The sequence below is a fragment of the Patiria miniata genome, unplaced genomic scaffold (genome assembly GCF_015706575.1).
Source record: "Patiria miniata isolate m_02_andy unplaced genomic scaffold, ASM1570657v1 HiC_scaffold_26, whole genome shotgun sequence".
Classification (NCBI taxonomy): Eukaryota; Metazoa; Echinodermata; class Asteroidea; order Valvatida; family Asterinidae; genus Patiria; species Patiria miniata.
In genome coordinates, this window is record NW_024037065.1 from 6053412 (window position 1) to 6080295 (window position 26884).

Below are 26884 nucleotides of genomic sequence, written 5' to 3' on the forward strand. Positions count from 1 at the left end.
ACATCGGAATGACACACAAAATGAGTCATGGTTATTTAACGTCATCCCAGCTTGACACACTTCTGTGTCCATTTATTTTGAATCCTTTTCCAAAAGAAAAATAACCAAATTATTTAGTATCATAACAAAACAATAATACATGCTTGGAGTGTAAAACATATATAAATATATAAATGAAGGAATACAAATATTTTCTTTCCCTTAAAAACAAACAATGTGTTCCTGAACTTTTTGAATAATAAAAACATAAAATATTAACTAGTTCTCAATACAAAAAGTAAAACTGTTTCTAAGTGGGAGACTTTCTCGGTCAGGTTTTTATCCCCCAAATTGATTCATAATAAGCAAATTAACCAACAATTAACTGAGTGTTGCTGACAAAGTGAGTTCAGTTTTTCTTTGAAGTTTGAGACTTTTCTCAGACTTAGAAATAAATCATGCTGTGTTCCTGACACTCTTTGAATAATACAACCAAATATTATTACATTTGTTTTACACAAAGTACAATTGTTCCCATTGTTTTGTTTTGTTTTTTTTTTTTTTTTTGGGGGGGGGCCTTTGTTTTTGGGCCTTTATCGTTTAGGTTTTTATCCCCCAGAAATGATTAATCTTAAGCAGATTAACCAACAAATAACTGAGTGTTGCTGACAAAGTGAGTTCAGTTTTTCTTTGAAGTTTGAGACTTTTCTCAGACTTAGAAAAAAATCATGGTGTTCTCCTGACACTCTTTGAATAATACAAACAAATATATTAAATTTTTCTTACGAAAAGAACAATTGTTCCCATTGTGTTTTTTTTTTTGGGGGGGGCCTTGTTTTTGGGCCTTCATCGTTTAGGTTTTTATCCCCCAGAAATGATTAATCTTAAGCAGATTAACCAACAAATAACCGAGTGTTGCTGACAAAATGAGTTCAGTTTTTCTTTGAAGTTTGAGACTTTTCTCAGACTTAGAAAAAAATCAAGGTGTGCTCCTGACACTCTTTGAATAATACAAACAAATATTATTACATTTTTCTTACACAAAGTACAATTCTTCCCATTGTTTTCTTTGGGGGGGGGGGCCTTTGTTTTAGGGCCTTTATCGTTTAGGTTTTTATCCCCCAGAAATGATCAATCATAAGCAGATTAACCAACAAATAATAAAATAGAGTTGCTGACAAAGAGTAGCAGCAGGCAAATCTACAATTAATACGACCTTTGTATGAATCCTGTGGATATCCCCCTCCATGTTTAGTGTTCAAAGTTGTTGACTTACTATTAATGAAAGTACATGTACTCTCTTCTTCTTTTCCCATAAACTATCTGAGAAACTAAAAAAAACACCAAAATAAAGACAATGAAACTGAAATTAAATATAAAAATTAAAACAAAAAATGAGCAGCTGATATGGTTTGTTATGAGGGTCAATTTAATTACTCATCACCCTTTCTGAGGAGATTTATGACTCTACTCACAGGTTTTGGGGGTTTAGCCCCTTGAGTCATCTTCAACACATTCAACTGCAGGAATGTTAGGGTGTTTCTAATACCTTTTGGGTATGCCATATCAAAGATGAAGTATGTGGCCAGCAATGTCAACAGACCATCGATGAGGCCTGTAACCTCGAATAGCTCCTGTTGCTCTGCATACACAGCATAGCTGTCCTCCATGGACAAGAGGTCCTTCTGTTGCCCAGAGTATTGTAGGTGTGGCTGAACATGAACAGCAGACTCATCCTATAAAAGAAATGGAAAGGAAAAAAAAGAGTTCTCTCAACCTAAACATCATGATTCTATTTTCCTCATAATAATAATGCAATTTAAATTAAAGCACACGTATCCACCAAAACTGCTGCTCAAGGCGCTACGTCATTATTACCCCTTTTCATTGGGCCAATGAAGCATTCATAAAAACATCTTAGCTCCCTGAGGAGAATACAGCTTGATGCATCTCTGCCCTGACAGGTACCCATTTATACACCTGGTTGAAGAGGCATTGTGTGACAAAAAGTGTCTTGCCCAAGGGCACATGCACCATGTTCCCAGGCTGGACTCGAACCCACAACCTGCAGCTTTACCCGCAGACCACAAATTCAATGCCCTTTAACCAATAGGCCACAGCACTCCACATTAAAATTAACCATCATTAACAACAATTATATCAATTTCCTGGTGCATTTGAAAGACAAAAACATTTCAAAGCAAAATTTTAAGGGATGCTTTGAAACTAGTCCTACATTTTACATTAGTCTTACTGATCACTTATGTGCACACACACACACACCTAATATTTTAAGGGTAAGTAAACAAACAAGAGAAACCCTACCTTTTGGTCAGTGATGAGATGAGTGCGGTTTTCGCCAACAAAGAAAGATGGCAGCATCAGAATTGCTCCAGCAGTCTTTAAATCTGCAGGGAAAAACAATTATAATTGGTTTATTAGTTTAATGCACAATTCACAATTTGTACTTCACTTGGATGAACATCAGCTTGATCAGCCACAGTTAAGCACCATGGAGGAATGGACCCCATCACGCCAGGCAACATCAGTTACCACCTGTCAAATGTATTCACGCCTACAACCCGCCCTCCAAAGTTCCATGGCCCAAGACTACAACTGCCTTCTCAATACTGAAAGTAGGTTGTGTGATCTGCACTTGCTTGTCTTGATCAATCAGAAACCCCACTTTTGTCTTAGTGCTTACATGAAACATTAGCATTTGACCTGAAACTACACTCTCGTTGCAGACTGGCAAGTTTAACAACTCGGAACAGAACAACAACATTTTATATACATGCATCAAGTGCAATTTCAACATTCAAGCAAGGCTACACTAGCTGTATGATCAGCATGGTGCAGGAGGAAGACTGTATGGGATCGGAGTGCTTGGGCACGCTGAAATTTGAAAGTTTGTTGAACTGCTCCTGCCATGAATTGTCAAACTGTGATCGAAGTGTATCTAATTAGTTGACTATATACGGACTCCCAACAATCCTTACATTCCTTCTCGGTGTCTGCTTCAGAAGAAAATATCTTTGTCTGGATCAGCCGAAGGAAGCTTTCATCAGCCTTCTTGTAGAACGGGTAGTTCATAATTGCCGACACATATGGTGACATTTTCTTGATGCAGATGTCAGCATTCAAAGACTCTAGTGATGGTATCATTCTGCCCAACTCAAGAAAGATCTGAAATACAATTTGCAAAAAGAAATATAAAAAGGCTACCTCTTTTTAAGCGAGTATGTAGTATATAAATTTGTAACTGTCAGACACATTCTGAATAAAGGGCATAAACAGACTGTTTTGAAGAAGTACTGCAGGTAATCAATTTCTTTATGACAGGAGTGCTAGTGATAGCACTTGCAAAGGGAGTCCTTTTACCACTGAACTGACTGGTTGTAAGCATGCTCAAAGTTGTATGTAGTCAGAGTTGTATACACATAATTAGCAACCAACATCTGCAGAGACCTGTATATCAAAAGCCCAGTTGTGAAACTGATTAATATACTTAATTAATTGACAAAGAATCTACTTTTTGGTTGTGAAGTGGGCCAAAAAACATTGAGCTGTTTACAAAGGATTGCACTGATTGTGTCCTTTAAGGCAAAAATGTGTCACAACTTAATTGAACTGAACGATAACTATCTGGCAATAAACATAGCTTGTTTACTTTTCAATTAGCCAATTTCCTTGAGGAAAGTAAATTCACCAACTTCCTTGGGGAGAGGAGTCTTTTAATTTTACCTGTTTCGGTGTGAAAAGCGCAGGATATTGTGCCTTGATGTCGACCACCAGTGCCTTCTTGAGGATGGCTTGCCTTCTTACTGGAAAGGTTAGATCCATAAGTTTGTCAATTTTGTTCTCATCCCCCTGCCGCTTTTTGTGTTCTTCGCACAGGGCACTTCGTCACCCAAAATAAATTGAAATTGGAAAAGAAGAGATAATAGCATTTTAGTATAATTACATAAAATGTTTTTATAACAGTTTTATAAAACAATTGACTTAATATTATCAAGACCAAGTGGTTACAGCTTAAGCATGCTGCAAACACAAGAGCCATCTTCTTCTTCGCAAAATTCATCCGTGACCAGTGGCCTAAGTACTTGACTCCTGTGAGGGGATCCATTTTACAAAAGATTATGGCGCTTTTGGCTTTGCACCAGATGTCACACCCAGTTTCAGGTGCTATCTCTGGACACAACTGATTGTGCTCACTTTAAGCTGCTGTGAGCTCATTAGTTCGAAATTGAGTGAAGTGCACTTATAATGCAGATTAAGTGGTACAAACTGTCAACTGGCTTCAGCGCGATGAGATAGCATTCAGTGGAAATTGGAAATAAATAAGATGTTCTAAAGACAACATCCACTCAAAAAGTAAAACGTTGAAACATTTGTAACACAATTATACAAAAGATAATAACCTAATGTGTCTCTCCATTGACACTTCGTCCTCTCCTTCTGGAAGCTGCAAGGTGCTTGATTGAGTGCTTGATCGCTGTCGCTTTGGAGCAACCGTTTCAGGACTGGAAAGTTGATCTTGAGTCCTCTTCCTCTTCCTTTCATTTCTGAACTTATCAGAAAGTCGACCTTTCCATATGTCCTTTCAATTGTATGAAAAAGATAATCAACATTTAAGAGGGGTTCAAAGGTGAAATTTCGTTTTATTCTGAAGTTATGTTTCAAAAGATTGATTTTCTTTTATAGCCAGAAACTATGCTTCATGATGATATGGTTTCAAATGGTATGATTAGCTTCCAGTTCAAATTATTTCAATGTTGAAAGCTGCAGATGATATCACATTTGAAACATCTAGTGCTACATATTTTAGCATGGGGATTTTTTAGTTGATTATTTATTGCTGGCCCTCCATTTTCAATGAAGCAGAGCTTAATGTGATTGTTAAAATGATGACATGTTTTCCATATTGGAATTTATAGAACCCTTGTTGTTAGCTTTGCAATGATGTCATGTTTCAAGTTTCGCACTGAGATACATGACACTTTGCACCATTTTAATATACAGTCTTTCTACCAGAATGTTTGATTAGAAATACTCACATGAGGCTTGCAGAGTGGTGTCTTGTCAGCAAGATGTGGGTAGGTTTCAGTGATAGCACGAGCCGCTTCATCGTATTGCCAGGGGTGTGGTGTCCTTCAGAATGGATTAATGAAAAAACATGAAATATTGCAGGTGCTCATTTTTTTATTATAACCCCCTGGAATAAATTTTGGATGAATGCACAGAATTGTATAGATAATCGACAAATTATTTCGAATCAAATGTTGGTTAAACACTATGGTTAATTGACGATATTACTGTAATGTCTGACCCTAATTGATGGAAGTAACACTGGTAAAATATATTATTTCAATCACTAATGTATTTGGAGGCAAGTATTTCCTGCACTCTGGACTTCTGGGACAAGACATTCAAGGCAGGCCCGTGGGGGAGGGCGGGGGAACCCAAAGGTTGGCTTTTTAAAAGGCCAATTTTTTTCAACAGGAAGTGGCAGCAGAAATGGAAATATTGGAAATAATATTTTTTGAGCAAAAGGTGCCCTCAGGAGAAAAGAGGATCAGCCCATGCCCCTTTTCAAATTATTTGCCAGATTTTGGGGTTTCAATTTTACACTTTTTTAGGGCGGGAAGCACTGGACAACTGAGGTATAGTTTTCCTCTCATATGCCCCCTCCCTCACATTCTGGCAACAGGTTTGCAAGGTAATATATGATGACTTGAATTGAATCACTCTCACCAGGTAACTCTCCTCATCTCATCGAAAACAGCTTGTACCAGCTTCTTCTGTTGTCTGATGTCAAGTTGCTTCTTCTCTGCCAAAGCCATCTTCAGGTCTGGGGGGAAGCACTGCCAATGAAGCTTGAATGGTGATGGCCAATTCTGTGCACCAACTGTCACCAGTGACTCACTGTAGGCAAACATGAAAAGCACTATTATAGCAAGTTGTTAATGTTTTGTTGATTTTCCCTGTGGAAAGATTGAGTTAGAGGGATCCATCAGCACAGCTTACACTTACCTCATATTTGGAACTGGAACACTGCAGTTGTCCTGGTCTGGTGATGAGACACAGTCTGAGACAAGCATGTCACTCCCACTGTCAGACAAAATCTGACTCACGGATGAGAAGGATGGGATACTCATTGTGTCAAAATTAGACTCTGAACTGCTTGGTATTATAAGAGGAAACTCACTCTCATAATTGATAACATTTATTTTGGCACTGCTCTCAACATCTTGGGCTCTGGTGTCAATGTACTCCCCCCATTTCTGGCTGTAGACTTGTAAGGTGATTTTGTTTTTCTCAGGAATCTCAAAAACTTCTCTAATTCTAGCTTCTAGTTCAGAGTTGTCTGCAGCTTTAACCACCTTCCTGGACATGCCACATGTTACAAGGTACTCCATTGTGGGAACTGCAGCCAGATAAAACAAAACAAAAAGCAATGCCAAAATTAAAATACTATTGCTCATCATTTGCACACTTTTACATTTCCATGTGGACACGATGTTTTAGAGGAATGTAGTTTATATTTGCAAGACTGTATATTTCAAGGGGATAAAAATCCAAGAGGTCACTGACTTTGACTGGAACATACTTGTTTGTTTCACTGACAACATAAGCATGATGATGCCTACTGAATTTTGATGTGTGCAATTCCATTGCAATGAAGTTTACGGTTCCTGCATGAACAAGAATGATGTCAATTCTGCCAAACTGGCACAAACCACCATCTGTTCCAAGAACAACCGCTGATCCTTTATCATACCTCACACCACTAACAGTGACAGACTCAGCCTGGTTGACAATGTTCACATCAGTATCAATGTTGTCAAAGGGAACAATTTTGCTCACAATGCCCTGTACCTGTGGTTGGAGCAATGGCACAGAAATAGTGGAAAGGCGAGTGAATTCGAGGTTGTCATGTTCCAAGAAATTTACACTTGAGTTGTAGAAGCACTGCAAATATTGATGCCTGGTAGAGAGTGTTTTGCAGATATTTCTCATATTTTTGGTGCGTCTGGTAATTTCCTTGAAGTAGCTATGTTTGGCCTCGAACCTCATTGTCCAGCAATGGATAAGTGGTCCGTACTTTGCCATCATATCTGGGTAATGCTGAAGAAAGTGAAACTTTGGGGTCAAGGAGTCGGCACCAAATAAGTGGATAAATTCTTGAAGGAATTCTGCAATGACAGATTTCAAGAAGGAAATGCTCATTGAAGTTTGAACAGGGGAAGTGGCAATTTCGATTATGTCCACTAGTAAGAGTAACACATTCCACAAAGGTTCTCCATGAGGAATTTTTGCAGCAAACATGACTGGACAGAGTCTGCAAAAGCACCACATCTGACAGGCACTTTGCTTTATGCGAATGTTTGAGCCAGATATTGACAGCGGTGAGGGTTTTGTGGATTTGTCTGAGCCTTTGTATGGAAATGACTCCAAAACTGAGTTAATATCAGTGACATACACCTGGAGACCTGGAAGGATATTTGTCATTACTTTTTTGCATACACCTTCCATTAAATCATGGGCAAGATCTGGGGGGAGTCCTTCCGTGACATGAAAGTATGCCAACTCATTCAGAGGAGATTGAGTTTCATGAACACCATACACTGATGCAAAAGATCTATGAGCAGTGACAAGAGAAACATGACGATCATAAGCGCCAATTGTCCGTTCTTCTGCGGCTGTTGTCAAACACTTTCCACTTTTTAGATCTTGTCTGGTACACATACAAAAACGACAGAATCGTTCCGTTGTAAAGCCCTCAAAAAACCCTCCAATGAAATGACTTCCAAGATTATCAGCCGAGACGAAACTTATGGTCCCCTTGATATTAATTGTGTTGCCATCAACTCTGACTGGGATTCCTTCCTGTTCCAGTTGTTTCAGATCCTCTATAAGTGGTCTGAGCACCTGGCCAAGGTTATTTCTGCTAATGTATTTGGATTCTACAAGTATTGCCAACTGAATAACATACAACTTAGACCTAAACTTAGGATGAATGTTGCCCAACAAGTAGTAAAAGGCAGAAATCTTAACTGTTTTACTTCCTAACGGATTTGTCACCTGAAATTCATCATTATACAGTTGAAGCTGTAGAGCATACTGCTGAGAAGAATACAAAGGATTTTCCTTGAACAAAATACCATCACAGAAGTCGTGGAGGTGACCATCATGTTCATTGGATCTGCCGTTAAGAACTTGGCTTATAATGTCTGGGTGTTCTAGCAGCTTGGACAAGGTTTGTAACACTGGGACATACTGATATGTTTTGGGCGTTCCATTTGAATTATGACCAAGTTCACAAGTTATTGACTCAATCAATCCAACATGTCTCTTCAGATAGGCATGGTGATTTGCATCTGTTAGTAGGGGTTTAAGTGTCTGTAATGATGTATGAAAATCCTCTGGGATCGCACACTTTCCAAATGGTGTATTACCACCTGCACAACTCGACACTATTTCACAAAATTTGGAAACTAAGGTTTCTTGCTGCATTTCCAATAAATTAAATGTCTCTGTATTCAAAAGATTAATGGATTTCTTCGGGAGTTTGTGCAATTCCCTAATCTTAAGAATGTGGAGAGCAAAGGCTTTTTTTAAAGTGGCTCGCTCGTCAGGACCATCATTGGATTCCCCGGTTTCCATGTTATTCTCTTCGAAGTTTTCTTCATTGACATTTTCCGTCGTCTGATCATTTTCTGTAACACTTGTTAGTGAATGTGGGTTGTTAACACTTTCGGCATGATGTCGCCGAAGATGAGTTAAATAGGAGGAAAATACTTTGTATGTTTTTTCACATCCACTGATGCCACATCTTACAGAGAAATGGGGTTCGTTACTATGAACAAGCCTTACATGTCTGAGCAGCTTTTGAAATGTTGGTGCCTCATAAATATGACAAATGCCACAAGTATAGACAGTGCCAACCGATTTAGACATTGTAAAAGTAGACCTGACACAGGAAAGAAGAGTGACATGCACAAGAACTGATGGTGCAATAAACCAAATCTGCAATGAATGAGAATTAAATAAGGCTATGAGAACTAAAAAATAAAGAAAAAAATTGGCATATTCGTTTTATATAGTTTTATGGCAACTTTCATTGCTTAGGCCTATATTCTAGGCCTACGAAATTAGAAATTGATGTAATTTAAACTGATTGACAATTGAAAGTGCAGTTTCCTCTCTGCAAACGCATAAGCCTAATAACAGAACATCATTTTATGGGAAGTGCTAAAATTGGTTGGTGTGGATGTACATTGCATATACTGTAGATTATGTGCACTACACATGGCCACACGTGCGTGTGCCTAAATGTATAAAATCGTGCGACCTTTGACCGCCACACAGTCATTGACCCTGTAGTGATGTGTTATTAAAATGTGACCCACTATGTGTCATTTTACTCATTATGTGACTCCTTATATGACCCATAATGTGTCATTTTACACACTATGCGAGTCCTACATGCTCGAACATAGCCTAGCCTAGGTCAGGCATGCATGCTTTTATTGCTTTGGCATGTGTGATGTCATGTATATGTCAAGATGCAGGCCTAGTACGTGTACTAGTATAGGCCTAATGTAACGTACCGGTAGACCTTCAATAAGCATGATAAGTGGGAGTTGTTTAGGTTTTGTTTTACTTTCAGATGTTAGTGTATAGACCTTACGGAAACCCCTAATTAATGTCAACGAAGGGCCCCGGCCGGCTGGGAGAATTGTCCCGTTACGCCAAGACTCCAAACACTAAACGGAGACCAGTATTATTTATGTTGGATACTCGACGAACATCATGAGTTTCTCCATAGTGTAACACAGTTAGAGTGCAAAGTAGTCATTTGCTTCGAAGATAATAATAGTGTTCTTGATCCGAATCTGAAGCATAATGTTACATGATTAAGCCCTACTGGCTACTACTAGTACTAGCCAACTGTATACTATCAGAACCACTAACCACAAAGACCAACGCAAAAAGTCATGCTCATCATGATCACAGATCATGCATCACGAGATCAAAACAAATTCGTTTCTAAATTCCAGGCCTAATTGAGCATGTTGAACAGTAGCAAAACGTGAACGCTAAATTACGACACACGTTGAAATCTTAACATGGAGAGAGAGAGAGAACTAAATAAACCCTTACCTACGAATGATGGCAGGCGCAGGCTTAGCAAAGCTTGCTCAGTCCGATCCGGCAGTCGGCCGATTGCGATGGTGTCGTACCGGACCCGCGTCAGCTAGCTAGCTATATATCTGTGATCGATGTCTGAAAACTAGTGCATATTGCGCATGCATGCAGCATGCATCGCATCCGCGCCTGCAGGACGACCACGTGACTATACGGCAAAGCACTGTAGTCTCCTTTCAAGGAAACTTCATGCGTGTTAACCTTGCACTTGCACACGCTACCCGAGTCTACACGTTGACTCCTAACATTTTACATCTTTACGTGAGACTATCACAACAAAATTTACGCGGGAATAGTCTTGACGCACTTGCATCGTCAGCCTACGCTAAACCTAGGCGTGAGTTATTTGACAACGCTTAGTGCATAAGTCTGACACATATCTCAGTCAACCTAGTTGGGCCAACCAACGTTAAACCTAGGCGTGAGTCATTTAACAACGTTAGTGCATAAGTCTGACACACTTGGTAGGTAAGGAAAATGTACACACTATGCATGCGCTATCTTACATTGCAAGTGCGTCGGACTTACTATCATAATGCATTCAAGTACTCAGACAGAAAAGTATATCATTGGCATACTCTTCTTGCGTTTTAAGAGGAATTACGCACGATGAGTAAAGTTACACACACTACCAGGTTAGTAGATATTTTACTAAGCAAATGTAGGTTGTTTGATGCACTTGGCAAATAACACTGACGCACTTGACAAATAACACTGACGCACTCGCTGCTTGAACGATACTTCGTTACCACCAAGAAATCAAAATACACACAAGGGCGAGTCAGATAATCAACATATGATGCGTTTTAATCTGATATACACACCTCTTTCTGCGTTTTTAGCTAAAATACACACTTCAAGCCTGCCACCGTTTTTTGTGTGCAGTGTTACCGTTCGGAAGGTGACTGATCTAAATAGGCAGGAAGTCAATCACCAGATAGTTGAATATAGAGACTCTCTGCTCCAAGGAGAGGCCTGTGCATTATATGGAGGTACTGACATGGAAAAGTGGGTTAGCATTGTCACTAATAGATAACATTGTCAGGGACTGTCATACTATAAGGTCCGTGGAAGATCTGAAAGCTAGATTTCCGTTTTTCAACAGAAACCATGCCAGCAAAATATGGGATTTAATTTCCAATATCTTAGGTGACATCTTTCTGACGAGTGAGGATGAGGTACCCGAAAAGAGCGACAGTGATGGGAGCGAGACTGAACTGACGGCAGATAAAAGTAACGAATCATCAGAAGGTTCAGATCTAGATGCAGATGATACTGATTTAATTCATTCAGATTCCAACTCCAGCACCTCTACATCAGACTGTGACTAACATCTTCGTGGGGCCCATGCAATGTATTTTTTAATACCATATTTGAAAATGTAATTTTGTGTCCCATTAAACCCTATTTTAAATTTTCGTTTTATCATTTCCGAGTTTTTTTTTACGCTCATGCAAATGTCCATATCCGTGAGCAGAAGTATGATGTCATTTTAGGCAGAGAGCTATGATAGCTTTTATTATCACCAAACGCTGAGAGAATTTCGGATATATGTTGACAGCACATCGCAAACCAATAAACAATTTTTCGGTTTATTTTATTGACATACGGTTATTCTGATGTGTATAAAGTACAATACTTGAGGCCTTTTCCTGATGCATTCTTTTCCTGATGCCATTTCTGTTACTCTTGGTTCAGCAGGTCACTTATTTGATTCTGGATCTCCTGCTGTGCAGGTGCGAATGCCGCCTCACCCGTTCTTTCACTGACCTAGTATCACCAGTATTTATGTGATGTTCTGATGTTTGACTACGTCCGTGTGACGCGACCGGTATCATGGTCACCTTTGGAAAACACATCCTGGAAGTCTATCAGACATTCCCGGTCATCACCATGGAACTTAGCCTCTACATTGGCTGTGCCTCTCTCATACAAATCTTGCAAAAACAGGGGCAACTTCTTCCTTGTGTTTGCCTTCGCGTTTAATTATTCATGATTATATGAACTGGCCACAACCTGGGAAATCACTCCCACTGTTCTCATCTCACGGGCAACTCTTGTCTCCCTCCCGGGACTGAAGACCTACAGCGGAACAAGATCGACTTCAGTTTCAACTAGAGATCTGGCCAACACTAAGCCTTTCTTGGCTAGGTCACCGCCACCTTCCATCGTTATGGCTGGCCCGAGCAAGTCGGGCATATGAATTTGTTAGGTTAAAACACTTTAAATTCACAGTGCGCATGGATTCCTGTGTGGCGCGCGCGGACACGTCCATTTTCAAAAAGGGATTATTTACAGTGCGCGTATTGCACGCATGTACATGTACGTGTACATGTACGTTATATTTTGATTCGTGCTTTGTTTTTCAACGACGGACAAAATGCAATACATGTCTTTTTGCCAAAGTAAAAGCAATTTTATTTCCATATTCCATTATTAATACAAACCCTTGTCCATCTCTACAAGTTTTAGCTGAATCAATATTTGCAGTAACGCAATAAATCATGTCAATCATGGAACAACTAACTGTGTAACGTTCAATATTTCCAAATTATTTTGGAATGGTGTTCAACTTTTCTAATGTTACACTCTTATCCTCATCCCCTAAAATGTTATGTTAAACATTTCTTAAATCACAAGACAAGGCTTTCATTCTTGCATGTACAAAATATGAAAACATTTTAACACTGAAGAGATTTGCAAAAAATTGTTTAAAAACAAACCTGTTAGCCATTAGTTTTAAAAAAAAATACACCTTCACAAACAGAAGTGAATTATTCATTAGAAGTTGGCAAACATTTTCACATATTTCACACACTGCTGAACATCATATGTGAATTATGTGAACATCCATTTGTGAATTACTATATCGTTTTCAGTGTCTTTAAACAATAACTGAAATAAATGCCAAAATGTAAGTGTTAGGAATTGAGGGGGGAGGAGAGAGAGTAAGGTGACTCCCCGAAATTCGACCCACATGGACTGTTAAGTTTGGTGACTTTTTTTCTGTGGCCGACTTCCACTTTCCATTTCAGTTTTATAGAATTATTTTTATTGAAAGTTCATCTTACATTTACTTTATACATAGCTGGAAATGGTTAACAACATTAAGAGTATGATACCACACTGACGTGAATACGGTCACATAGAGAATGGATATTAAATAGAGAACAAATACCACTCTAACATTAGTGTGGGGAAATGGATTATGAATATACATGTAGTACCTTTAAACTAAGCCCTAAACTGCTGCTTTAAGGCGAATTGTTTACAGCGCGCACATCACCTCGGGTGCGGTAGTCGCCTTCCGCCAAACAGGAACTAGTTCTGGATCATCCTATGTTTGTAACCCTTATCTGATGTATAATTCATCTTTTGGTGATAACCCTATGTGAATTGAGTTAAGACAACAATTATGTTAGAACACTTTTAATAGTTGAAATCAAGGGATAATGCAGATTTACTCACATGGAAATGGCCCATGGATACATAAGTTGTTAAGTAATACGGCCTCTTTCGGCGTCCCTAGAATGGCGTGAGGAAAAGGGCTTACGGTGAGAGACAATTTCATTGAATTTCTGCTTGTATTTAATGGTTTGCCAACACTCCTTGTGTTTGAAGGATAGCATCATATTGAACTGATATCATAGGTGTGGTTTTGGAAGGGTAAAGCTGAGGGGTTAGTTCAGAAAACAGCTGTAATTCTGCGCTCATGTCAGCCGGCCATGCGATCTATTTTTAGCTATCATCAGTGCGTAGCGTGTACATGTACATTTCTATACTTGGGCTCGTGTTGTGTGCGCGTGTCTGTACGTACAATGTACATGAACTTGTAAACAAGGGTTGTCATTTTCACCTAGTCTGTGTGGCCAGTGCGTACGGCTCTATAAATGCTTTACTGTTTTTACGCATCAAACATTGTGTTTTGGGGCATTCGCGCAGCATTTGCATGTAGTTTACTGATTGTTTTATCAATTGAACTGCAAGATTATTCAAGCACTTATTTCATGTATTTGTTTAATTGTAATTTCTGTGTGATTGGATTGTTTCCTTAGACCGCTAGCTCAGAGACATTCCTCCATGATCACATACATGTACATGTAGTACAGCCAGGGTCCTGTTTTACTGAAGGCTCAAGCCTAGTGTTGGGTGAGCATCTCATGCTTATCTTAATTAAATAATTGAACAGAGAGACTTTGGACATTTATTCTGACAAGGTTTATAATTAATTCTTTATTATTTTACAATTGTGTGTGAAATCAAGACTTATAATTAAATAATTTCTTGTAATTTATATGCGTGTAATGAAACAATAAAGTTTATGAATGTCATTTCAGGGGTTTTCTTTTCGTAGTCAACACAATAAAACCGAGACAGCAAAAAACCAAGAGTTGGCGTGTTATATTTTTGGACAAGGCCTACTGCTCCCTGACCCGGGATTCACATCCCACACGGTTGATTCAGCGCAAGCTGACAACACCAAGTTGTCCCCCATCGTGGGATTTACTACATTAGTAACATAATTTATAAACACTCAGCATAGAGCAACCATCAAGAATTTTGTTTTTAACAGGGCCTGCTGAAAATCTGCCTATCCCTGGGGAACAAATTTGAAAAGCACTTTACCTCCAAGATGGCTAGCACGCAAGGACTCTATTACAACTAGTTTGTGGTGACATGGAACAGTTCAGATGTAGGGCTGGTGCAACCATACTTTAAATTGTAACAATGGTCTTAGAGCACAACTGAATATTAAAAAAAAAATCATTGTGGCTTTAGTCACTCACTCTTTTGTACAGGAATCATTATTCTTGAAAACCATTTGCAAATCAGAGCAGTTATGAAGACATTTGACGAAGGACAAGTTACCCACATATCCTCTATGGCCGACAAGTTTTGTGTTCAACTGAGGAGTGTATTCTGTGAGAACGTGTCTCTCATGGAGCCACAGCGAGATGGTGATTTCCTCCACAACTGCAAAGTCTCCAGCAGCGTTACATATTCGGAACCACCAATCCTTTCCCAGCACCTGTCCTACTGAAGGAATTGTTGCTCGATACACCTCCCTGGCGCCGTTGGTTTTCCCACAGAGAAGCATTCACATCCCTCAAGAATTTGTTGAACTTCTGTTTTTGCACTGGCACTTGCACGGTGATGGTGGAGTCCCTCATACGAGCAACATTCAGCTGTTCTTTTACTTGAATCTTTAGTCTGCTTGCAAAACAATCATAGGCATTGCTCAACTCATGTTCATCTGGTTTAAGTACAATATCGGAGGTTGGGCACCACTCATCAAACTCTGCAAACCATCCATCATAATGGACTAAGAATTCTTCAACTCCCTCATCACTTATTCTACTGTCAAGAATGTTTTATGTCCACAGTTTAGAAGCGGGCCAGTGTTCAGTTTTAGACTTAACTGTCCGTGAAGTTTCACCACAATTCAGAAGACGGTAATTCATTCGGCATCTGTTTCGCAAGTCCATATCTCTGCACAATCCATCATGCACTGTAAATAAACAAAAAAGAAATCACACCACGTATTTAATAAGTAACAGGAAAATGTTCACTTCTCAAAACACAATTGCAAATTAATAAATATGCAGTCTTTGAATAGTGATAACTAGAGTGCAATAAAATGACTTTTTTCCTTTGTCAAACATTTTTCATTCATATACCCATGCCAGTGCACACATTCACCAAAAGTTCTGTGTCTACAATACACTGACACAGCCTATTTCAATTTAAAATGAAAAGAAAAGAACATGCCCAAGTTATGCACAGTTTAAGTGCGAACACGCACTCAATAATTCATGACATTGTCCACATTTGTTTTCAACATGCATATTTTGCATATACATGCACATAAACAAATCCTTTAATCCCCAGCAGTATGGTTTAATGCACCTATCAATAAGCTCGTATTCTTTGGAATGGAATATGATTTATATGAATTCATCAAAACTTAACCTTACCTATGGAAAAAAAATCCACCAACTTCATGGAAGGCGTAGTATTTTACTTGTCACTGACTGCATACATTTTTGGTCTGGATGGCTGGTAAGATAAAAGAAAGCAAAAAGAAAGTAAGAACATGTCATGCGTAACATATAAATCAAAAATTTAATTTAGTAAGGAAAAATGACAGGGACTAACATTACTAATTAGCTTGTCTAGCTAATTAGTAATAGCAAGTGTATAGACCAAGCCTGTACGAGGTCTTGTCCTCAATTAGGCCGAGGCCTAGCTAACCTTGGGCTAGGCATACTAAATAATATATTTTAAAATGCTGTGGCTTATTGTTACGGCTGCCGTAACGCAAATTTCAACAGCTGTTACGGAACTCTATGGATCCCTGACGTAATAGTATTCAACATGACAAGGTTTGGCTGTTGTTGGCACCAGACTATCAATGTGATCAACCATATGGTTCTCGGACTTTATTTCCCTTTTTATAAAAAAAATCCTGCAAATCAGCACTGATTCTAAAGAAGAAAATAAAATCTACTTATAAATAACAAGAAAAAAAACATTTTAGTAAAACCTAAAACTTAGTTAACAAATTGAGTAGCGCGGCAGGATTTTGAACCCAGCTTTAGTCCCTCATTTCATGACATTGAGCTTAAGTGCGAAGCGTTCTTGTTGAACTGGCAGTTGTGTTCTGAAATGCGATCGCATTAAAATGCCGTAATTAAAGGTCTTGAACATGTACAGCCCCTATTTCATATTTGAAAATGGTGCTACGGCTGTCGTAACATTATAGCCATTATCCTAATTAATACGATGCTATATGCAATAATTGATCGAGGCAGGCTTAGCCTAGGCTAGCCTTTATAGTCTTAGGCTATAAACATGTAAAATACAATGCCCATTTCTTAATAAATTAATCATTGAAGTAGGCCTATAGCATGGAAGTTTTCAAAATGCCCTGCTCTGTTACTCTAGCCTCAAGCCTGCCCTTTTGACATGGCAACGGACGACACCCTTTTCATAATGCTACAGCCTACCCGCCAGTGCACTACTGCTACACGCAAACGTTTGAACACACAACCACAGTGAAATTCTATGCTTTTTACATCATCGTATCATCTTTTCCAGTCCTAAATGTGAGCAAAAGTGCCCACCCTGAAAATTGGGATGAGTTACTCTTTCGTTTGGTGTTACTGGTTATACACATAAACGCTATTTAAGGGTATAACTTACCGACAGAAAGGCCGAAAATAGCTTAGCTGTCATGCACTCTTCCTGCGACATGCCCACAAACAGTTTGTACAACGTCCTATGGGATTTGCGAGAAGGTCGACTATTGGGTAAACTTTTTGATGTCTAAATTGACGGAGGGAAATTTCATCCAATCAAAATGGCTTTGTTATCAGTAAAATGCTTGTGACCTGAATTTTGTTTTTAGCGAAACAACTTTTCGGTAGCTTAGGGGGTTTCTTAGTACAATTTGTAGAAGACTGCCAAGCTGCCAAATATTTAGCAAGTTTTCAGCTTTCACACACAAAAACACATGCTGGACCGGAAAATGATTCTGAAAATGATGGAGGTATTTTATCTTTATTCTTTCCAAAAACGATATGACTTGGAAGAGTGAAAGATGAACTTTTTCTTTTTGCAAGCAACTAAATTATACAGTGAGCGAGTATTGGATTATGACGAAAGAAGTCCAGAATGGGTTTTTTTAGGCTGAAAACGACACGTGCTGTGGTCCGCGTCGGCAAATCCCGTTTACTTGACCTCAAAAATTCATATGCCCTTCCGAGCAATTTTCCCGGGTCCACAGCATCATGACCTGATTAGATTACCGTAGTTTTGGACACTACAACGCGTCCTACAAAGGGCTCGCCTGACAAAATGTTGAGCCTCCACTCCCTTGATTGCAAGTCTATGTTTCTACCTGTTGGCACGAGAAAATCCATGCCAAGGATCCACTGTATTTGATTTCGGCGAACACTGCCTTCACTTGGTGCATGGTCCTACCAACTTGCACCTCAACCAAAGTCATGCCTTGCACAGCTAACTGGCTTCCGTCCACCTGTTTTACCTGGACGTCTATGGTCTACAAGACGGGATTTTTTCTCTTTTGGGATATGGTAATGCACCGCATTACTTATTAACGTGTCGGTTGACAATGTGTGAATCCAGAATCGACACCTGGTTGCCCTTACCAACTCATCCAAAAACAAACCATATCGAGGACCACGGCTTGGATCAGGCAGATTAATTACTCGTTGCCTATTTTTATGTTTGGACCTCGCTTTTCCATTTTTGGCTTCACCGAGTCTTTTTTTGGACCCTTTTGTCCACTCCGCCATCCCAGAGTTCCCGTGGGTCCCTGCTTTGGAGTTCCTTTACACTCCCGGGCGAAATGCCCTTTCTCACCAGACGTGAAACACATAAAGGTTCCAGGTTAGGCTTTCCCAGGCCTGTGTGACTTGGGGGACAACACGCACTTGCCTTGCCCGGGCCTTTGCTCTGGTAGGACAATGGCTTGACTAAGTCGGCCACAGATTTCAATGTCTTGACCTGCTCATTGAGACTTTCTTCTAAAGTCCCTAACTCTCTGTTACAGAGTCTATAGACCTAGCAAATTAGGCGGGCTTTCGGTCCAGCAATCAATGCTGTTCGACCTTCTCAAAATTCTCAGTCTCCACGGCAGCCTGGACTGCTTCATCCGAGGTTTTAGGACGGGCTGTATTGATGCCCTCTCTAACTTAGTGGCTGTCAACGGCATCGATGAAATGGTTCTTTGCCAACTTCTCTCGAGCTTCTTCTTGCATTTCAGATTCGCTCTTACGGTTAACTCATTGATTGCCTGCCCTAACTCTAGCTATCCTTTTCGCGCCGGTTTCTGAGCGAGACAATTTTCACTCTATGGAGCTGACCCAAACCTACAATCAAGCAACTTGACCAGTGCATTTTATGTGTGCTTTTGGCCAGAGTCGCACATCCCATTTCAAGCTTGCGGACAACCACTTCGCAGCTTGCGCTTTTCTCCTCATGGCATAACTCAAAATAGCGGAAGTACTCCTTCCAGAGCACTTTCCCACTATACCGGGTCAGGGGTTATGTTTCGCCTACGATCTGGTGGCTTCAAACTTCCCTTCGGACCCAAGTCACCATGGACACGTGCCTCTCGTTTCAGTGGCCAAGGACCAACTGACGAGCCGTCCACTTTTTCAGGGGACTGCTGTTCTTCGACTCGACTGATCAAGTTGCGAAAACTTAGCAGATCGCTGTAAACCAGTGTAGGGTTTACTTTTTCCTTTTCCCGGACGAACGGGTTAGTACTTGTGTAGAGTTAACAGCGGTTGGGACTTATTTGGGCATGACGTCTCTGACAAGTCCGGTTAGGCACTTGCGATCTAGTGGGTGTGTACTCGGGGGGTGTTACTGCTGGCTGATATTAAGATGGGATGACAATGAAGACTGAGACACCAGATGGTATTCACTGAACAGTACACCTTCTGAATTTATTATAAACTCTTCCAGATGCACACAAGAGAATAGCTGATAGCAACAGACAGTTGTTGATGGTGGTGCCTACAGTTCACCGTGTCACTTACTTGCTTGCTTATGCTGTTAATGAAGTAAACAATAAACAACAGTTATAATTCAAACCTGTAACTTCTTATGATTAAAATGGAGACATGTGACCCAGTTAAGTTATAAAATGCCCTCTTGACTGTAATATTAGGAACCCCTATTAAACTGAGGAATATAACCCAGATCGATGGTTCTCTGATTGAATTATCATTTAACCCCTTATAATCCCCCCTGATACTTTAACATGATTAAACACGTGGCAAATCCACCATATCGCCCCCAATACCTGAACCATATAGTGAAGAGTAAAGTAGCCCATCGGTAAAATAAACATGCAATTAAAGTCCCTAAAATACGAGTTTCATGGATCTGTTCTGTTCCCCAAAGTGACTATGATTTGCTATAACTATTACAATAAGTATCTTACCCAGTCAGGCAACGATGGCCCCGTTTAGGACATACAAATATTGAATGATTTTGAGGACGAATTGGGAATTCCTCAACATGGCAGCGGGGAAAGCTGGCGCGAAAGCAGCTGCATGCTGAACAGCGCCCTCTCGCTGGCGACACGAGCGCCCTCTTGCATTGCTGAGCGTAAGTTCCAACACGGCCGCCCTCGAATTTACTAAGGAAATTCGAATTAATACTTACCAACAGGAACTGTTACTAACAGGAACTTTGGACGAATGCCTGAAAAGTTAAACTGGAAGAACAAATACAAAAAACACACTAACTTTACCTTTTGCGGGCTCACCTAGGGTACCAGTCTGAAGGGAACCCTGCACTGTGTGAGCACTATGTTGGCTGCGTTGGGCAGGACTCCGGGTTCATGTTTACCCAATCTGACTAGTCGGGCTACTGGACGCTCATACTCACGACCACCTACCTTAACACGAACAGCCCTGACGCGGTCGTCACTGGATGGGAGTAGTTCAGAAACTTTACCAACTGGCCATTGGGACCTAGTGAGCTGGGGATCAACGATCATTACAACTTCTCCAACTGCAAGATTTCCTACTTCCTGTTGCCACTTTTGGCGTACTTGCATGGCAGGCAGGTAGGAACGAATGAATTGACGCCAAAACTGGTCGGCCAAAATCTGACTGTGACGCCAACTGCGTCGTCCCCTTAAATCAGACTCATCATACAGAACCATTGGTAAGGCAGGGTCCCGCCGCCCCATCAACAACATGTTGGGGGTGACTGGATCGGCATCAGCAATATCTGTGGAGGCATAACCTAATGGTTTGGAGTTCATCATACCTTCGACTTCGACTAAGAGGGTATGTAGTACAGGCTCAAAAACTGTACGGTCTTGCAGCACAGCCCGTAGAGCCCCCTTCACAGAACGAACTTCTCGCTCCCAAGTTCCACCAAAATGGGGAGCGTTAGGAGGGTTAAATCGAAAGCGAACCTTGTACTTGGAGAGTTTCTGCACCATAGCTGGTTCCATCTCCTTCAGAGAATTCTGGATCTCGGAGTCCGCACCCTTAAAGTTGGTGCCACAATCACTAAGCAACTCGTAGGGCACCCCTCTGCGAGAGGCGAAGCGCCGATACGCCATAAGGAATTGATCGGTATCCATGCTGGCCACCAGTTCAAGATGGACAGCCCTAGTGGTCATGCATTTAAATATCAGACCCCAGCGTTTCTCATCACGCCTCCCAACTTTGACAGACATAGGACCAAAACAATCCATCCCAGTTGAAAAGAAAGGTGGCTTGTGTAACCTAAGTCGACACTTGGGAAGATCTGCCATACGAGGGACCTCTGGTTTTTTGCGCCAGCGTTGACACTGAACACAACTGCGGAGTATGCCTTTCACTGCACTCCGCCCACGCAATACCCAATATCTTCGCCTCAGATGGGCGAACACCTGATCAGTCCCGACTTGATGATGGAAATGTTCATCAACCTCCTTGATGAGTAGCTTGGTGACAGGATGGTGGGGATCGAGGACTACTGGGTGTGGTTCCAAGGGTACTGAGTCATCTTTCTGTATATTTCGGAGTCGACCACCTACTCGAATAAGTTTGCTGGAGGTGTCAAGTTCTGGAGCAAGTTGAAGTAAGCGACTGGAACGATGTACCTGCTTGCCAGCAACAAGAGCCACTAGCTCTTGAGGAAAACTTTCCTGCTGGGCACGCTGAAGTAGCTGACACTCTACTTCAGAGATCTGGTCAGGATCGAGTACACCACCCTCCAGGTTTACCTTGGCATAAACCTGCTTTCCTGCTGCATCCACAAGTGCAGTCCAATTATCAAAGGCACACAAGTCCACATCCGCCACTGGACTAACCACAGAATCAGCCGCTGTCAGGCCACAAAACAGAGATTTCTTGATCTCCTTCTCTTCCACTACTGACAATTCATCAGGCACACTCACTGGTGCACGGTCACACTGCCAGGTATCTGGGGGATGCAGTAACCAAGGAGGCCCTTCAGTCCATCGTGAGCCTTTACCAAGCTCAGAAACAGACAGTCCACGGGTGATGTCATCTGCAGGGTTTTCCTTCGTGTTGACATACATCCACTTGTCACCTTCAGTAAGGGTTTGTATTTCTGCAATCCGTGTTCCTACAAAGACCTTGTACCGACAAGAATCTGAATTGATCCAGGTAAGTACAGTTGTAGAGTCAGACCACATAACTGTGTCATCTATGTCAACTGTGAGGGCATCACGCACAGTCTTGGAAAGCTGTGCTCCCACCAAAGCGGCCATAAGTTCGAGGCGTGGTATTGACAGCTGACGTTTGGGGGCCACTCGGCACTTTGCAAGTACAAAACCCAGATGGACATCTCCTCCTTCGTCTGTAGAGCGTAAGTAGCCAACTGCGCCATAGAGTTTCTCAGAGGCATCACAGAACACATGGAGACTCCTTTTTGCACTGCCAGTGTCAACCTGAAACGGAGTGTAGCAACGCGGAAGCCGAACCAAAGGAATATGTTGTAGTTCTGAACACCATTCTTGCCACCTGTTTTGGATATCAACACTAGTCACCTCTTCATCCCAATCGAGTTTGGACATCCATAACTCCTGAACAATCAACTTTGCCCTGGCCGTGAAAGGGGCAATGTCACCAAGGGGTTCAAACTGACTCGCTAGCAACCTGAGCGCAGTTCGCTTGGTGAGCGGTCCAAGCTGAGGAAGTTTGGCTGGGTGATATAACTCATCACTTCTGCAATCCCAGTGAAGTCCTAATGCTGGTTCCGGATCCCCATCCCACTGATCTAGGGAGAGGGACCGAACATGACGATCAGATCGGGCCTCTTGTGGTAAGTGCTCGACTGCTTCTGTATGGCTACTGGCGTACTTTACCATCTGGAAGCCAGCTTCCTGCAGGCACTGGCGTGTACTGTTGACCAGGTTCCTGGCTTGCTCGACAGTATCCCTACTCGCCAGCTGGTTGTCAACATAGGTTTCTTGTTCGATTGTGTCCCGAACAAGAGGGTACTGTTGGTTGAAATCCCTGGCATGCTTTTGCAGAGCAAACGTTGCACAACACGGGCTGCAGGCAGCACCAAATGGCAAGACCACCCATTCAACAACTACCCATTTTTCTGAGGCTTCATCCCACCACAAGAACCTGAATGCCCGTCGTTCAGAAGGGGACAACCTGATCTGATGAAACATGGCAGTTATATCTCCAGAGACTGCCACTCTTCGTTGTCTGAAACGCAGGAGTACTTCCAACAATGATGGACCCAGTGTTGGACCTGCCAACAACACCTCATTCAAATTCTGGCCAGCAAATGTGAAAGAGCAGTTGAAAACCAACCGATGTTTGCCGCTGCTGTAGACGACGTGATATGGTATGTACCACCCCTGCAGTGCATCAGGCGTCAAGTCCTCCACTGGGCCGAGGCATTGAACATGTCCTTGGTCTCTCAACTTCTGCATATATGTCCGACAATATTCGGCCATGGCTGGGTTGGCTATCATCTTCCTCCGGTGGGAGCGTGCCAATGCACGAACAGATTCTGGGGTACCGGATGGAAGTTCTCTCCCTGACTTCTTCAGCAATGGCGTTTGAAGGCGTTGAACCCCATCTACCTTCACACGTTCTGTGTTTTCCTCAAGAATTTTGATTGCAAGTTTGTCCTCCTTGGAGCGGGTTACCTCCTTTGTGTTGACATGTGGCAACTTATCGATGGTCATGAACCGGTCCATCATACGGTGGAGCTGGTGCTCTGGGTCTTGACACGCAGTGAACAAAATTTGCTTGCTCTCAGGAATGGTTCCGGAATACTGCAAACCCTGTCTGCCCTGAACCGTCCAGCCGAAGAGTGTGTTCACTGCTACTGGGGACCTCATCTTGGGCCCAGTGCGTACTTCAGTGGAGAGGGTCAACTCAATGATGTCAGCCCCGATTAACACTGCTGGCTTGACTCGATCCGCAGAGAACAGAGGCAGATTCCTCAGATGTGGCCACTTGGATTGCAACCTGTCAGCTGAAACACTGTAGTCAGTCAACTGAATGTTGTCGGCGGTGAACGCACATGTGATCAGGAACTGCTGGCCGGGATCTCCTCGGGCTGACACTGCAAAGTCAACACATTTGCCTGCCCAGTTGGTGTCTCCCATGACAGTCTCAACTCTTAGAGTTTCTTCCTTCCCTGGAATGTTCAACATTTTTGCAGCCCAAGGGACAATCATGGTTCTCTCTGCACACTCATCAAGTACCCCAAAGGTGTTTAACTCCCCCTCCGGTCCATACAGAGTGAGTGGAACGGTCTTTATTAAGACATCCCGTTCATAGTCAAGACTCAGGGTTTTAGTACCAACCCCTGTGCAGAGCGCAGCACCCTTTGGTTTTGCAGCTGACTTCGTAGCCACATCATGTAGGCTGCTTCGGTGATCACCCTCACACTCCTTGCACCTTTTAGGGAATTGGCAATCTTTTCCATGTTTCTTGCCACACTTGAAGCATCGGTCATTTGCTTTCAGCCACTTCATCTTTTGCTCCAGATTCAACTTGAGGAATTTGTCACACGTCTCCAGATAATGGCCTGATTCACTGACCTGGCAGAACAGACATGTTGCCCTCTTGGCCGCCCAGTCTGCTGACCCATTGCTACCAATCTTAGCTCTATCTGGCTGGGGTGAGTTTGTCTTGGCTACGTATGTCTTCGCAGACGGCGGAGCACCAAATGCAGGTTTTCTTGGTGGTTGTCGGTGACTGTTGCCATATTGTTGCTTTTGGACTGAACCCTTACTTGACTTGACCTTCTGTGACTTCTCCAAAAGAATTAGCCCAACGGGACCACTCTTCCTTTCCAGCCATTCACTGAGATGCTCTACGGTGTACGTCAATCCACGATCTCGATGCCACATCTTCGACAAAAAATCTGTATGCAGCCGTTCTGGGAGTTTACTTGCTAACTCTACAGCATACTTATGGTGCCTGAGCTCCACCTCAAAGCCCAATTTCTTGGACGTCTGAACCATCGTGGCAACCTCATCGGAAAAATCTCGCAAGCCTGCCCAATCACTGTTTGAAAGTTGGGAATACGTTTCCAGCTGGCTCAGCAAACCTTGAACAACCCTTCCTGGTTCTCCAAACACCTTCTGGAATTGCTTCATCGTTGTCGAATAAGCGTCGTCCCCGAGGACAAGATTTCTATCTGCAATCGCCAAGGGACGCCCACCCAGATGACCACGCAAATAAGCGAATTTGGTAGCCTCTGGTAAACCACACTCTGATCTGTTCATGATACTGTCCCAAAGAGACCTGAAGGTGACATATTGTTTCACATTGTGCTCGTCGTTGAACTTGGGAATGTCGAGCTTCGGTAGACTGTCCCTCAGCATACCATACCCATAGGTAAGTGGTGCAGGAACACTTGGAACCGGAGCTGGACTTGATCTGGCTTGGGAAGTGGAGACCTTGCTGGACTCGTGGTCGTTCTTTCTGCCAATGCAATCACAGTCATTTTTAGGTGGGGTGCCAGCGTGACTCGAATCACTCAGGTTGGGATTAGCTGATTTAATACAACCAGACTCATCCTGCTGTGAGTGTTCCGGTGACCTTGGCAACTTGTTACCTGCCGGCAGGGCCGGGTTACGATGATCATTCTCACCTCCTGGCGTCTGGGAATTGGCGGGTGATGAGATGATCCCCAACTTAGCACTCGGTAGGACACTGGGAAGCCGCCCATCTCCAGCAGGCTGTGGAGAGACTGAGGTAACTACAACAGTAGGAGTGAAAGGGACTGACATTGGATTAAGTACCGAAGGCACTGACCTGAAGTTAGTATTCGCTGCCCCTACATCGCCATACAGAAATGCGGAATTCGACGCGCGCTGCACCAGCGTGACGGACGCTGGTGGGCAAGCAAGGGTATAGCTCGCTGGATGCAATCTCGGCATAGCTGTTGAGGAAGTTATCCCAAGGAAATCGGTAACCGTACCCCCCACTTTAGTCACTGAACCATAATTTGATTGAACAGATCCACTGAAACTCATACTTACGGGTTCACCAGATGTTGCTAAAATGGGCTCAATGTTGGGGGTATCATCGCCTACAGCCTCAGAATGGTCACGATCAGAAGCTACACTGTCATTAACCCAGTTCAAAGTTCTGCTCCTACGGTCACTCTCAAGAAGTTCCCTCTGCTGGAGGTCTGTATCCTGTGTCTCGAGTTCCTGAAGGAGCAAATCGGATTCAAGCTGGCTTTCTGCCTTCCTGAGCTCGAAGTCAATTTGACGCATATGCTCTTCATCTTCGAGACTGGCTAACCTTTGGCTTGCTTCACGCTGAATTGCCTCTCGACGAATCCTTGCTCGTTCGTTCTCGGCTGCTCTAGCCAGCACCAGAAGCTTTTGACGAGACTGTTGCTTAGCCAACTGTCGTGCAAGTTCTGATGGGGAACGTGAGGTGACTGACCTTGAACTCCTACCACTACGTGATGGAGATGGTCTTCTGGAATCCATAGGTCGCGCAAGGTGAGAAGCGTCATTATGTAGGTGGCTGACAGAGCTTTGGAGGAGGGGCAGACCAGGCGTCAGCGGCAAGGTACTGATTGCTGCGGAATCACCATCCACGACTGCGGTGGTTCCAAACGGTGCCGTTGAAACGACTGCTTGATCCACGGGGGCACTGGTAGACACCAACGACATGACGATCTATCACAGAGACAGTCA

The 26884-nt window shown here is 42.3% G+C and overlaps 2 protein-coding genes across 2 annotated transcripts; both read right to left on the minus strand.

Moving 5' to 3' along the window:
* Positions 1-801: 801 nt before the first annotated feature.
* Positions 802-6868, minus strand: LOC119733630. Its single transcript, XM_038207034.1, has 8 exons — positions 6013-6868; positions 5734-5904; positions 5037-5130; positions 4401-4579; positions 3724-3880; positions 2979-3165; positions 2305-2387; positions 802-1715 (listed from the first exon to the last, which is right to left on the minus strand). The coding sequence occupies exons 1-8, from the start codon at positions 6465-6467 to the stop codon at positions 1413-1415; spliced, it is 1629 nt and encodes a 542-aa protein (XP_038062962.1). The 5' UTR covers positions 6468-6868; the 3' UTR covers positions 802-1412.
* An 8317-nt stretch (positions 6869-15185) lies between these two features.
* On the minus strand, positions 15186-26674 carry LOC119733910. The gene is made up of 3 exons (XM_038207273.1): positions 20627-26674; positions 20392-20443; positions 15186-15490 (listed from the first exon to the last, which is right to left on the minus strand). The coding sequence occupies exons 1-3, from the start codon at positions 26672-26674 to the stop codon at positions 15186-15188; spliced, it is 6405 nt and encodes a 2134-aa protein (XP_038063201.1).
* Positions 26675-26884: the final 210 nt, after the last annotated feature.

Bases quoted from the DNA above. Each gene is read 5' to 3' on its own strand.
- LOC119733910 (XM_038207273.1), bottom strand. From the start codon at position 26,674: ATGGATTCCAGAAGACCATCTCCATCACGTAGTGGTAGGAGTTCAAGG. The intron at 20,444-20,626 runs GTAGGTGGTCGT...TTGTTCTTCCAG, and splicing joins TCAGGGCTGTTCGTGTTAAG to TTTAACTTTTCAGGCATTCG. The intron at 15,491-20,391 runs GTAAGTATTAAT...GATGGTTTGCAG, and splicing joins GTTAGTAACAGTTCCTGTTG to AGTTTGATGAGTGGTGCCCA.
- LOC119733630 (XM_038207034.1), bottom strand. From the start codon at position 6,467: ATGATGAGCAATAGTATTTTAATTTTGGCATTGCTTTTTGTTTTGTTT. The intron at 5,131-5,733 runs GTGAGAGTGATT...TCCATTCTGAAG, and splicing joins GAGATGAGGAGAGTTACCTG to GACACCACACCCCTGGCAAT. The intron at 4,580-5,036 runs GTGAGTATTTCT...TACAATTGAAAG, and splicing joins CACCACTCTGCAAGCCTCAT to GACATATGGAAAGGTCGACT.